The sequence below is a fragment of the Plecotus auritus genome (assembly GCF_963455305.1).
Source record: "Plecotus auritus genome assembly, chromosome: 5".
Taxonomy (NCBI): Eukaryota; Metazoa; Chordata; class Mammalia; order Chiroptera; family Vespertilionidae; genus Plecotus; species Plecotus auritus.
The window spans coordinates 121,211,497-121,224,053 of NC_137776.1; the positions used below are offsets into that span (position 1 = coordinate 121,211,497).

General features: G+C 46.5%; 1 protein-coding gene and 1 pseudogene across 2 annotated transcripts; both read right to left on the bottom strand.

The window, feature by feature from the left end:
* Positions 1-986: 986 nt before the first annotated feature.
* Positions 987-1,499, bottom strand: LOC308248702 (interferon omega-1-like; annotated as a pseudogene). Its single transcript has one exon. The product of its transcript is annotated as an interferon omega-1-like (transcript).
* Positions 1,500-6,133: 4,634 nt separating this feature from the next.
* LOC308248207 (interferon omega-1-like) lies at positions 6,134-6,649 on the bottom strand (the record flags this gene model as incomplete). Its single annotated transcript, XM_080668251.1, has 1 exon — positions 6,134-6,649. The coding sequence occupies one exon, from the start codon at positions 6,647-6,649 to the stop codon at positions 6,134-6,136; it is 516 nt and encodes a 171-aa protein (XP_080524377.1).
* Positions 6,650-12,557: the final 5,908 nt, after the last annotated feature.

Below are 12,557 nucleotides of genomic sequence, written 5' to 3' on the forward strand. Positions count from 1 at the left end.
GGTTTTAATTTCCGCAATCACTTTCAGTGTTGTTCTTGATGATGATTAACAAGAACATTGGTTATTTTTTTCACCAAAAAATCTTTAGTGCAAATAGAATAAAGAAAAAGAGTAGTTTTATTCAATAACTTTATGTCCTGTTCCATTGATTAGCAGATTAGAGTCCATTTCTCAATTTCTTTGCACTTAATGCATCACCTGAGAAGAGGTTCAGAGCAACTAATGGAGCATAAGTGATAGAACCCTCTACACTCCTGGCCTTAAAAATACCCCATGTGATTTACCCTAATTTCCTTCTGCACAACTGGATAGAATAGACTGGAGTTCCCAGAGAAATTTGGCAACACATGTTGAATATGGCAAAGATTCAAAATAGAAGGTGCCCATGATCTTCAATAACTATTTAAACAAAGCCAAACAGAAGAGTCCTCTGATCAGGAGTGCTTCACTGTGCTCTTATACAAATGAAAACTAAAGTTCTATAATGATCAATGTGTGGATAGTTTTCTGTTGATAGTTACAAGAGCCAGCGTGAACTTAACTGGCAAATGTTTTTAACAGAACATTATCCTGGAAAACATTTCCATTTAATAGCCAATGTGAACTTAACTGGCAAATGTTTTTAACAAAACATTATCCTGAAAAACCTTTCCATTTTAAAAAAATTTGGAATGTAGTTTAGAAACAAGAAATAGGGCATACCTCCTACAACACTTTCCTCCCAAAAGATGAAACAGATTAAAAAAATTATGTCATAAAATTGTTTATTTAAGAAAGCAGATCTTGTACCTCTCTCTAAACATCTTTTGTAAATTCATGATGTACAAGATATTTTTAAAATTACCCCTTCATTTATGTGTCAGGTATTTCTCAGCTGGTGCAGAAATGTGAGTGGAGATTGTTTGGGGATTAACAAGCAATGCAGTTGAAGAGAGAGTCACCAGGATAAATTTCTTCTGCATTTCTTGACTTTCCTTTGAGGATTGCTATAGGACTAAAAGGCAGACTGTTACCTCCACTCTGAGGACCTCCCAGGTACAGGCGCTGTATTTCTTCTCTCTCAGGTAGTTATGGATTCTTTGGAAGTACTTCGGGACTAGAATTCCCACATTAGGACAAGCCCGATTTTCTCCTTCCCTCTGCTCCAGGTGCTCCAGGCTGTGATGAAGGCTGGAGAGTAGTTGAGAGAGGAGGGTGTGGTCCCATGCAGCAAGGCTGTGCTGTGTTCTGAAGAGGGTGAAGATCTGCATCATCATCAGATGGTGGAAACAGGTGCGTTGTGTCTTCTGCATCTGGGTGACTGTCCCCCTATTCCAAGAAAATTTGAAGTCGTTTCTGTCATCCAGGCATAAATGAGGGGGGTCCTTTGCAGTTGCCTCAAAGATTGAAGACTCTCAGGTTGTCTCCTCTGTGGATCCAAAGTAAGTCCTCCTCAAGAGAACCAGCAGGGCTGGAGCAGAGCATGCCCCCGCCACCAGCCACAGAGAGATCTGGGCCATTGGGAATTCCAGGGGGATCTCAGGCAAGATGAGCAGCAACTTATCTTCTTGGGTTCCCTGGAAAGCGCGATTCTCCAGTTGGCCGCAAGGGGGCGAGCAAGTGCCCTTTTCTGATGCTGCGTTTCTGAAAAGCAGTCTTAGGAACCTTTTCAATCAGTCTGGTCTCAGAGTAGAAGAGTGTTCTGTGCCCTACCAAGCAACTTTCTGCTGCTTTTTTTTTTTATGTTTTTATTTATTTTTATTTACTTTACTTTTATTTTCTTTTTTAAATTGATTTTTAGAGTGAGGAAGGGAGAGGGATAGAGAAACATCATTAATTGACTGCCTCCTGCACATCCCACACTGGAGATTGAGCCCACAACCTGGGCATGTGCCCTGATCTGGAATCGAACCCACCACCTATTGGTTCCTGGGTCAATGCTCAACCACTGAGCCATGCCGGCCGGGCTCTGCTGCTTTTATAGTGAGTGAAAAACCTTCCATTCTGCAGCCCATTCTGCGTTTTGAAAAAGGGTACTTGTAAATGGGTGCGTTTTGTTAAAGACGACTTTTGGGGGAAAGGCTCCTTTTTGACACAGGGTGTGTTTTGTGAAGGGCTGCCTTTTGAAAAAGGGTGCACTTTGGTAAAGGCAAGAGGCGGGGGGGGGGGAGGGGGGGGAAAGGCTGAGTTTTGGAAAGGCTGCGATTTTCCAAGGACTGCGTTTTGGGGAAAGGCTGGGTTTTGGGAAAGGGTGCATTATGGCAAAGGCTGCATTTGGGGAAAGGCTGGGTTTTGGGACAGCTGCCATCTGGGAAGGACCGCGTTTTGAAAAAGGGTGCGTTTTGCTAAAGTCTGCATTTTGGGAAAGGGCTGCATGATGAGAAAGGCTGCGTTTGGGAAAAATCTGGTTTGGGGAAGGGCTGCGTTTTGGAAAAGGCTGATAGGGAAGGGGCTGCGTTTTAAGAAAAGCTGCCTTTGGGTCCGGCTCCATTTTGGGATTAGCTGCGTTTTGCAAAAGGCTGCCTGCCTTTGGGGAAAGGCTGCGCTTTGGGAAACACAGTATGGGGAGTATTCTTGTGGGAGAGTCTGCGCTTGGGGAAGGTGTGTGTTTTGGAATAGGGTGGGTTTTGTGAGATGCTGCTGAACCTAGGCACAAGGAGCTGGCAGGTGGTCTTTTCTTCGTTTTGGCAAAGGCTGCGTTTGGAAGGGCTGATTTTTGGGAAACATGGTATTGGGCGTATTCTCTTGGGAAAGTCTGCGCTTGGGGAATGGGTGCGTTTTGGAATAGGCTGTGTTCTGTGAAGGGCTGCGTTTTGAAAAAGGGAGCATTTTGCCAAAACCGGTTTGGCTCAGTGGATAGAGCGTCAGCCTGTGGACTGAAGGGTCCCAGGTTCGATTCCGGTCAAGGGCATGTAACTTGGTTGCGGGCACATCCCCAGTGGGAGGTGTGCAGGAGGCAGCTGGTCGATGTTTCTCTCTCATCGATGTTTCTGACTATCTATCACTCTTCCTTCCTCTCTGTAAAAAATCAATAAAATATATTTTAAAAAAAAGAAAAAAAAAAGAAAAAGGGAGCATTTGGCAAAGGCAGTTTTTGGAGGGAAAGGCTGGGTTTAGGTCCTGCAATAGAAGAACAGGTGTGTTTAGAGAAAGGCTGCGTTTTGGAAAAGGCTGCTTTTGGAGAACCTTTGCCTTTTGGAAAAGCCTATTGTTGGGGAAAGGCTGTGTTTTGGGGAAGGCTGTATTAGGGGAAACACTGATTTTGGGGAAGTGCAGACTTGGAGCCTCTGTGTGAATCAGTGTGATCTCAGACTGGAAAAGCGGTCCAGTCCCAACAGAGGAACTTTGTGCTGCTTTAGTGTTGGTGAAAAGGCCTCCATAGGCAGCTCTGACTGCTGAAGACGGAGCTCTGCCTGCGCCTCGCCGCGGACATGATTCTGAGGAAGCCAGCACAGAACCTGGCCTTTGCTGCGCTTCCCCAGGAGTTTGGGGCTTTCCTTTGACACAGAAAGTCTCGCGAGGCCATTTCTACCTAGAATCCCATTGCTGAGGGATCAGAGGCTGGAATGAGAGCGTGTGGGGTGGTTTTCACGGATTGGGGATGGTTTCTGCAGGAGATGCCCACAGATTCAGAGCCAGGAACGTGGGAACCACAGGCTGCACCAGCACAGTGCCGGGGACGCCCCGGACTTGAGTTGGGGTGTGGTCTTATGGGGTCACCAGGCCCAAGAGAGCCAGCAGGGATGGAGCAGAGCATCACCCCTGCCACCAGCCACTGAGAGATGTGGGCTATTGAGGATTCCAGTGGTTCAGGGGACCACCGCCAGGGGGAGACGCGGGCACAATTAGCGGCAACTTCCCTTCTGGAGATTCCTGGAAAGCGCGGTTCCCCAGCTGGCCAGAAGCAGGCAAGCAGTTGGTTGGCCTTTTCTCATGCTGCGTCTTGGGAAAAGCTGCGTTTTGAAAAAGGGTGCGTTTTGGGAAAGGCTGCGTTTTAGGACACGCTGCCATTTGGGAAGGGCTGAGTTTTGGGAGAGGCTGGGCTTTGGAAAGGGCTGCGTTTTGAAATGGCTCTATTCTAGGGGAAACACTGTTTTAGGGGAATGCAGCCTTGGGAGCCTTCTTTGTGTATCAGGCTGATCTCAGAGTAGGAAAGTGGTCAAGGACACACCAAGCAACTTTCTGCTGCGTTTATAGTGAATGAACCAACTTCCTCCCTTCAGCAGCCATGGCTGAGGAAGGAGGCACAGGAAGGCGGTCAGGTGGACTTTTCTGAGGCTGCGTTTTGGGAAGGGCTGGGCTTCGGGAAAGGCCGTGTTTGGGGAAAGTTTGCCTTTGGGGAAAGACTGGGCTTTGTGACACGCTGCCGTTTTGAAACGAAAATTTGGGGCTGGAACCCGCATTCTTTGTCCGCTGGAATCAAAGAATGAATCCATGGGCAGAAAGTGATATAGCAAAGTGGAAATGTATTGAAGAACAAGTACAGACTCCCATGTGGGGAGGGGGAAAGAGTCCCACTGAGTTCCTTTTCCCTATGGCTTATAAAGGCTGCAGATCCTGGTGCCTTGATATCCCCTCTGATTGTCACTATTCCCTTAGGCTGGTCACTATAGTAACTTCTGGGCTCAAAGGTTGAACCTCACATAAAATGCCTGAGGTTCTACCCTCCCCGCCCCTGCCCCTTTCCTTATTGTTTTCCTATTCCCTTTGGGCTTTCTTCTCCTCCTTCTGGGTGAAGGGCTTCCTTCTCTTTATTTTATAAATTTAGACCTTTTGCTGTTCCCAGCCCCCTCATTCTATGGAAATGTACCTGTTGCAGCTTTCCAGCTTCCCCATTCTATGGAAATATACCTTCTGTGCTCTGCAGCCCTGTGCTTCCCCCATGGTCCCCTTAATTTCCAAAATTTCTAAAATTTCCTAAACCTATCCCATTTTATCCCTAAAATTCCTGTTTCAATGTGGGAGGGGCTGCATTTTGAAAAAGGGCGCGTTTTGGGAAGGGCTTCTTTTGGGGAACAGCTGGGTTTTGGGACAGGCTGCCATTTGGGAAGGGCTGCGTTTAGGAAACGGCTGTGATAGAATAAAAGATACGTCTAGAGAAAGAAAGCCTGCTTCCTTCTGTACAACGGGGTAGAACGGACTGGAGTTCCCAGAGAAATTTGGCCACACATGTTGCATATGGCAAAGTGTCCAAGTAGAAGGTGCCACCATGACCATCAATCACGATTTACCAAGAGCCAAACAGCAGAGTCCTCCGATCAGGAAGAGTGTTCGCTTTGTGCTCTTACGTTACAGAGAACCTGAATAAATCAAGCAATGCTCGGAGAGTTTGGAGTCACACTTTATTCACCGCGGTGGGCTTAGAGAAAATGAATTCAAATTCTAAGCAAGGCTACAAGCAGAACTTGCCTTTTTCTTAAAGAGCCAGCCCTATGTGCGCTTAGTGGTTATATTGCTGCTGGCCTTAAAAACAACACAGTTCTATCCAATTTTACACCTGGCATGGCATTGAGAGTATGGGCATTTCTAGTCTCTGGCCTACAAGGTCAGACAGCTAAGTTTATCTTCCTCATTATTCAAGCAGGCTAAAGCAGGCTAGAAAGCAAAGTTTTTTTTTAGGATAAGAGACCGTCTAAAAAAAACAGCAGAGAATTCCAAACAGTAGTTTTACAAAATAGGGGTTAGCCTTCTCACTTATACGAATGAAAAGTAAATTTCTATAATGACCACGGCCTGGGAAGTTTCCTGTTGATCAGTTACAAGAGCCAGTGTGAACTTAACTGGCCAATGTCTTTAACCAAACATTATCCTGAAAAACCTATCCATTAATAAAAAATTGGAATGTACAGTTTGGAAACAGCAAATATCCCCCCCCCCAACACCACCCTTCCCCAAAATGAAACACACAAACAATTATGTCATAAAATTGTTTATTTAAGAAAGCAGATCATGTACCTCTCTCTAAACATCTTTTGTAAATTCATGATGTACAAGGTATTTTTAAAATAACCCCTTGATTTTGGTGTCAGGTATTTCTCAGCTGGTGCAGAAATGTGAGTGGAGATTGTTTTGGGGCTTAGCAAACGATGCAGTTGAAGAGAGTCAGTCACCATAGAAAGTTATTGTGAATTGGTTGACTTTCCTGTGAGGATTGTTACATGATTCCAACGCGTAGTGTAATTTCCACTCTGAGGACCTCCCAGGCACAGGCGCTGTATTTCTTCTCTCTCAGGTAGTTATGGATTCTTTGGAAGTACTTCCGGATGAGAATTCCCACATTAAGACAAGCCCGATTTTCTCCTTCCCTCTGCTCCAGGTGCTCCAGGCTGTGATGAAGGCTGGAGAGTAGTTGAGAGAGGAGGGTGTGGTCCCATGCAGCAAGGCTGTGCTGTGTTCTAAAGAGGTTGAAGATCTGCATGATCATCAGATGGTGGAAACAGGTGTGTTGTGTCTTCTGCATTTGGGTGATTGTCCCCCTATTCCAAGGAAATTTGAAGTCGTTTCTGTCACCCAGGCATAAGTGAGGGGGAGTCCTTTGCAGTTGCCTCAAAAGATTGAAGACTCTCAGGTTGTCTCCTCTGTGGATCCAAAGTAAGTCCTCCTCAAGAGAACCAGCAGGGCTGGAGCAGAGCATGGCCCCCGCCACCAGCCACAGAGAGATCTGGGCCATTGGGAATTCCAGGGGGATCTCAGGCAAGATGAGCAGCAACTTATCTTCTTGGGTTCCCTGGAAAGCGCGATTCTCTAGCCGGCCGCAAGGGGGCGAGCAGGTGGCCTTTTCTGATGCTGCGTTTCTGAAAAGCCTTCTTGGGAGCCTTCCTTTTCTATCAGTCTGGTCTCAGAGTGGAAGAGTGGTCTGAGCTCTACCAAGCGACTTTCTGCTGCTTTTATAGTGAGTGAAAAACCTTCCATTCTCCGTTTTGAAAAAGGGTGCTTGAAAATGGGTGCGTTTTGTTATAGACGACTTTTGGGGAAAAGGCTCCTTTTGGGCACAGACTATGTTTTGTGAAGGGCTGCCTCTCGAAAGAGGGTGCGCTTTGGTAAATGCAACTTTAGGGGAAAGGCAGGGTTTGGGAAAAGTTGCGTTTTGGAAACGGCTGCATTTTTTGCAAGGACCTCATTTTGGGAAAGGCTGCTTGTAGGGAAAAGGCTGCTTTTTGAGAAAGGCTCGGTTTGGGGAAAGGCTGCGTTTTGGGAAGGGCTGCATTTTGGAAAAGGGTGCATTATGGCAAAGGCTGCATTTGGGGAAAGGCTGGGTTTTGGGACAGCTGCCGTCTGGGAAGGACCGCGTTTTGAAAAAGGGTACGTTTTGGTAAAGTCTGCATTTTGGGAAAGGGCTGCATGTTGAGAAAGGCTGCGTTTGGGAAATATCTGGTTTTGGGAAGGGCTGCGTTTTGGAAAAGGCTGATAGGGAAGGGGCTGCGTTTTAAGAAAAGCTGCCTTTGGGTCCGGCTCCATTTTGGGATTAGCTGCGTTTTGCGAAAGGCTGCCTGCCTTTGGGGAAAGGCTGCGCTTTGGGAAACACAGTATGGGGAGTATTCTTGTGGGAGAGTCTGCGCTTGGGGAAGGTGTGTGTTTTGGAATAGGGTGGGTTTTGTGAGATGCTGCTGAACCTAGGCACAAGGAGCTGGCAGGTGGTCTTTTCTTCGTTTTGGCAAAGGCTGCGTTTGGAAGGGCTGAGTTTTGGGAAACATGGTATTGGGCGTATTCTCTTGGGAAAGTCTGCGCTTGGGGAATGGGTGCGTTTTGGAATAGGCTGTGTTCTGTGAAGGGCTGCGTTTTGAAAAAGGGAGCATTTGGTAAAGGCAGTTTTTGGAGGGAAAGGCTGGGTTTAGGTCCTGCAATAGAAGAACAGGTGTGTTTAGAGAAAGGCTGCGTTTTGGAAAAGGCTGCTTTTGGAGAACCTTTGCCTTTTGGAAAAGCCTATTGTTGGGGAAAGGCTGTGTTTTGGGGAAGGCTGTATTAGGGGAAACACTGATTTTGGGGAAGTGCAGACTTGGAGCCTCTGTTTGAATCAGTGTGATCTCAGACTGGAAAAGCGGTCCAGTCCCCACAGAGGAACTTTGTGCTGCTTTAGTGTTGGTGAAAAGGCCTCCATAGGCAGCTCTGACTGCTGAAGACGGAGCTCTGCCTGCGCCTCCCGGCGGACATGATTGTGAGGAAGCCAGCACAGAACCTGGCCTTTGCTGCGCTTCCCCAGGAGTTTGGGGCTTTCCTTTGACACAGAAAGTCTCGCGAGGCCATTTCTACCAAGAATCCCATTGCTGAGGGATCAGAGGCTGGAATGAGAGCGTGTGGGGTGGTTTTCACGGATTGGGGATGGTTTCTGCAGGAGATGCCCACAGATTCAGAGCCAGGAACGTGGGAACCACAGGCTGCACCAGCACAGTGCCGGGGACGCCCCGGACTTGAGTTGGGGTGTGGTCTTATGGGGTCACCAGGCCCAAGAGAGCCAGCAGGGATGGAGCAGAGCATCACCCCTGCCACCAGCCACTGAGAGATGTGGGCTATTGAGGATTCCAGTGGTTCAGGGGACCACCGCCAGGGGGAGATGCGGGCACAATTAGCGGCAACTTCCCTTCTGGGGATTCCTGGAAAGCGCGGTTCCCCAGCTGGCCAGAAGCAGGCAAGCAGTTGGTTGGCCTTTTCTCATGCTGCGTCTTGGGAAAAGCTGCGTTTTGAAAAAGGGTGCGTTTTGGGAAAGGCTGCGTTTTAGGACACGCTGCCATTTGGGAAGGGCTGAGTTTTGGGAGAGGCTGGGCTTTGGAAAGGGCTGCGTTTTGAAATGGCTCTATTCTAGGGGAAACACTGTTTTAGGGGAATGCAGCCTTGGGAGCCTTCTTTGTGTATCAGGCTGATCTCAGAGTAGGAAAGTGGTCAAGGACACACCAAGCAACTTTCTGCTGCGTTTATAGTGAATGAACCAACTTCCTCCCTTCAGCAGCCATGGCTGAGGAAGGAGGCACAGGAAGGCGGTCAGGTGGACTTTTCTGAGGCTGCGTTTTGGGAAGGGCTGGGCTTCGGGAAAGGCTGCGTTTTGAGAAAAGCTGAAGTTTGGAAAAGGCTGCGTTTTGGTAAAGTCTTTGGTAGGGGAATGGCTGCATGTTGAGAAAGGCTTCTTTTTTAGAAAGGCTGCGTTTGGGAATGGCTGGGTTTGGGAAAGGCTGCGTTTGGGGAAAGGCTGTGTTTTGGGAATGGCTGGGTTTGGGAAAGGCTGTGTTTGGGGAAAGGCTGCGTTTGGGAAAGGCTGTGTTTGGGGAAAGGCTGCCTTTGGGAAAGGCTGTGTTTTGGGAAAAGTTGCGTTTTGTGAATGATTGGGTTTGGGGAAAGGCTGCGTTTGGGGAATGGCTTTGTTTGGGAAAGGCTGCGTTTTGGTAAAGTGTGTGATGGGAAGGGCTGCCTATTTGGAAAGGCTTCCTTTGGGGAAAGCTGCCTTGGGGGAAAGGTTGGGTTTTGGGACAGGCTGCCATTTGGGAAGGGCTTCATGTCAGCTCCCGCACGAGGCCAGAGTGGTGAAGGATTATGAATTTATTTGATCACCTGCAGATCAGGTGGCTGAGCCTGGATGGCTCCAGCCCTCAGTGACAGGAGTCAGTGGCTTTTAAAGGACTTTTGGCGTGCTTTTTTCTGGGCGGAGACTTCTTTATGCATACCCAGAGGGTAGATAATGGATTGTGGTCTTGGCAAATGAAATGTGGTCTTCAGCAAAACCTTTCCCCATAGTGAAATGACCTGATAAGCCAGTTCCTGGGAGAAGGGTATCAACTCAAACCTAACATTCCAGCCTTTTTGTTTTATGGAATAGGGACGAAGGTCATATTTTCTGTAATTATTTCCTGCTGAGTGGGGGGAATGTGGAGATCACAAGGGAATGGACTTTGATAGTGGTGGGCTGGACGAGGGGTGCAGCAGCATGATTTCCCCAAGAGACTGGTTGGTGAAGGCTCGTAAACGGTCCTGTTGAGTGACTTGGGAGGTAAAAGCTGGTCCTGAGGCTGCCACAGCGTCACTTGTCTAGTTTTGCTGCTTTTCTGGGCCTGGAGCTGAAATACAACTGAGGCCTAGATGTTATCTTAAGCGGGGGGGGGGGGGGGGGGGGGGAGATTAGGGGTCTGAGTTGCCTGAGTAGTGATAGGAAAGGGGAGAACAGGTTACCCTGGGTTTGAGGTTCTTGTTTTCCCAGTTTTGCCCCTTGCTGGGCATCCACAGGTTTCTTGTAGGTCCTGAGACAGGGTTTCAAAATAGGTACAGCAGTGGTTACGCTCCCTATGGCATTTCCAGCCCCTGCTGTGATGCCCAGGGTTATTAGGAGAAAGGACTTTTCTTTTGTGTTAGATATGATGGGTTATAGGAACAGGTAAAGACTGATTATGGGGGCTGCATCTATTAACCAAGGGAAAAGAGAATGGGAAGGGAAGGAGCAGTTGAGGCTGTGGGCCTGGATTGTTGGATAAGAAGTAAGACAGACTAGACTGGCTGTAATCAATTAGTTGTAAGACACCACTGCACTTGGACCAGCCAAATTTAGTACTTTAAATTTCCTGACATTATAATCTCCTGTTCACTAGCTTAACTTCTTATTTTTATGAACCTTAATCCTTACTGTTTTTATTTTTAAACCTTAACTTACTTTTACTTTCTTTCAAACAGAGCAACCAACTTGGTTGCCTTCCAGAAAAACAGGTAGGAGAGAGACATACTGCAATGCATACATCTCAAGTAAAAGTAACTTTCTTTTTTACTTATGGTGTCTCATTAATGGTGAGATTTAATGCTTGGATAATAACTTTTAGTTTACTCGGTAAATAGTAGTGGAAGAGATTTTTAAATTTCTTCTTTTTAAGCTTAAATTTACTTCTAAACAGCATTCTTTTTGATTAGTGCTCATTTGCATATGTATGCAAATTTTACTTTGGACTTTACTAGAACCAGTTGCTCATAAAATATTGGCTTCTCATATGAATGAGTTTATATGAGACCTTGATTATATTATGAAAAGCTAACTTATCAAGTAATTAAAGTATGCTCCTTTATTGAAAAGCAAAGTAACCAAACGTACATTTAACCCATGAAGTACAGATGCCTCCCCCCACCACCACCCCCCCAATCTGATGAGCAGGCTGAGTGGGGGTCTGAGACATTATGTACGCTCCTGTCTTAAAATTCTGCTGCTGAATATTCTGGCTTAGCTTAAAGAAGTATCCAGCAACCTGCCAGGCTTGGAGACTGAAACCTCAGTTTCTTGCTCAGAGTAAAATGGCCCTTTTACAATTCTTGTAAATAGTTAACTTCAGAACTTCTTTCTTTCAACATTTCTCTTTTCCTTCTCATCACATATTCAACCTTCACAAATTTCACACTTTCAGATTAGCCTTCAAACCTTCTTTCTATGTCCTTCAAAAATGCATAACCATGCCTCAGACCTTCCATTAAGTATTTCTACTCTAATATTCTTTCTTTCTGTCATACCTTCAGCAACGTGTACAGACCTTTTCTTCCTTTTTTCTTTAAAATGTATTAGATTTCTTCACTCTTAGAAATCTTAATTTTCCAATGATAACCAAAAAGTAAACAGCCAACATTTCTTAGATTGACATTTATCAACACACTTTAAGCGCACTCTTACTTTCAAGAAAATATACATTCAACGAAGTATAGATCTTCTGCAATAAAAACTAAGAGCAGGTGAATTAAAACATGTGTAGCAATCGATGTTTCAGTATTGTATGCTACTTTAAAATATTTACATTTAACCCAGCAATGCTCCAAAGTCTTTAAGTTAATAAAGACTTTGGAAAATTATGTATAGGCAGAAGAGGCTGGAGAAAAAGGCAGGGGGAGGAGGAAGCAGGCCCCGCAGCCTGTTCCCAGGCCTCTAGCTGCTTGGATTCGAAGCTGCAGGATTTTTCCTTAGAGATAATATGCTAAGGTGGGAGATAATGAGCTCAGCTTCTGATAATATCCGGACTGTTAAGTAAGCCTGTGCAGTCAAGAAAGTTGTTCTTTGGGAAAGGTGGGAGGGGGGGTCGGGGGATAAGGCGCTGAGGTCAGAGTAGTTTTCAGAGCATTAAAGGGCCTTGGGAATCTACAGGCTCAGTGAGGGGGTCCCTTCGCCATGTCATGTCATAGAGGAGCTTTGCAAGAAGACTAAAATTGTGAACCCGGAGGTGAGAGTACCCAGTGAGGCTGAGAAAGGAGAAAATTTCTTGTTCAAAGGAGGGCACAGTCATGGAGAAGATAAGGAGATAAGGTATTTACAGCCCAAGGAATGGCTCTGCCTTGTGGGGTGAGAGAGTGAAACTGAGTATAGGTGACTGTGGTTTGGGACAACTGGGCTTTACAAGGGGATGCATGGTAGCCCTGGCTGGGCACCGAGGTAGAATGAGAAAAGAGTGAATGGGGGGATTTAGTACGATGCAGTGTAGAGGTGAGGTGGCTAATGGCTGTGAGACTAATCCATCAACCCCCATAATAGAGACGGAGGAGGGGACAAGGGTCCCAGCGAATTCGGAGAGGGCAGAATAAGTGGCCCCAGTGTCAATTAAAAAGAGATCGGCTCACCTGCCACCACAGTCGTT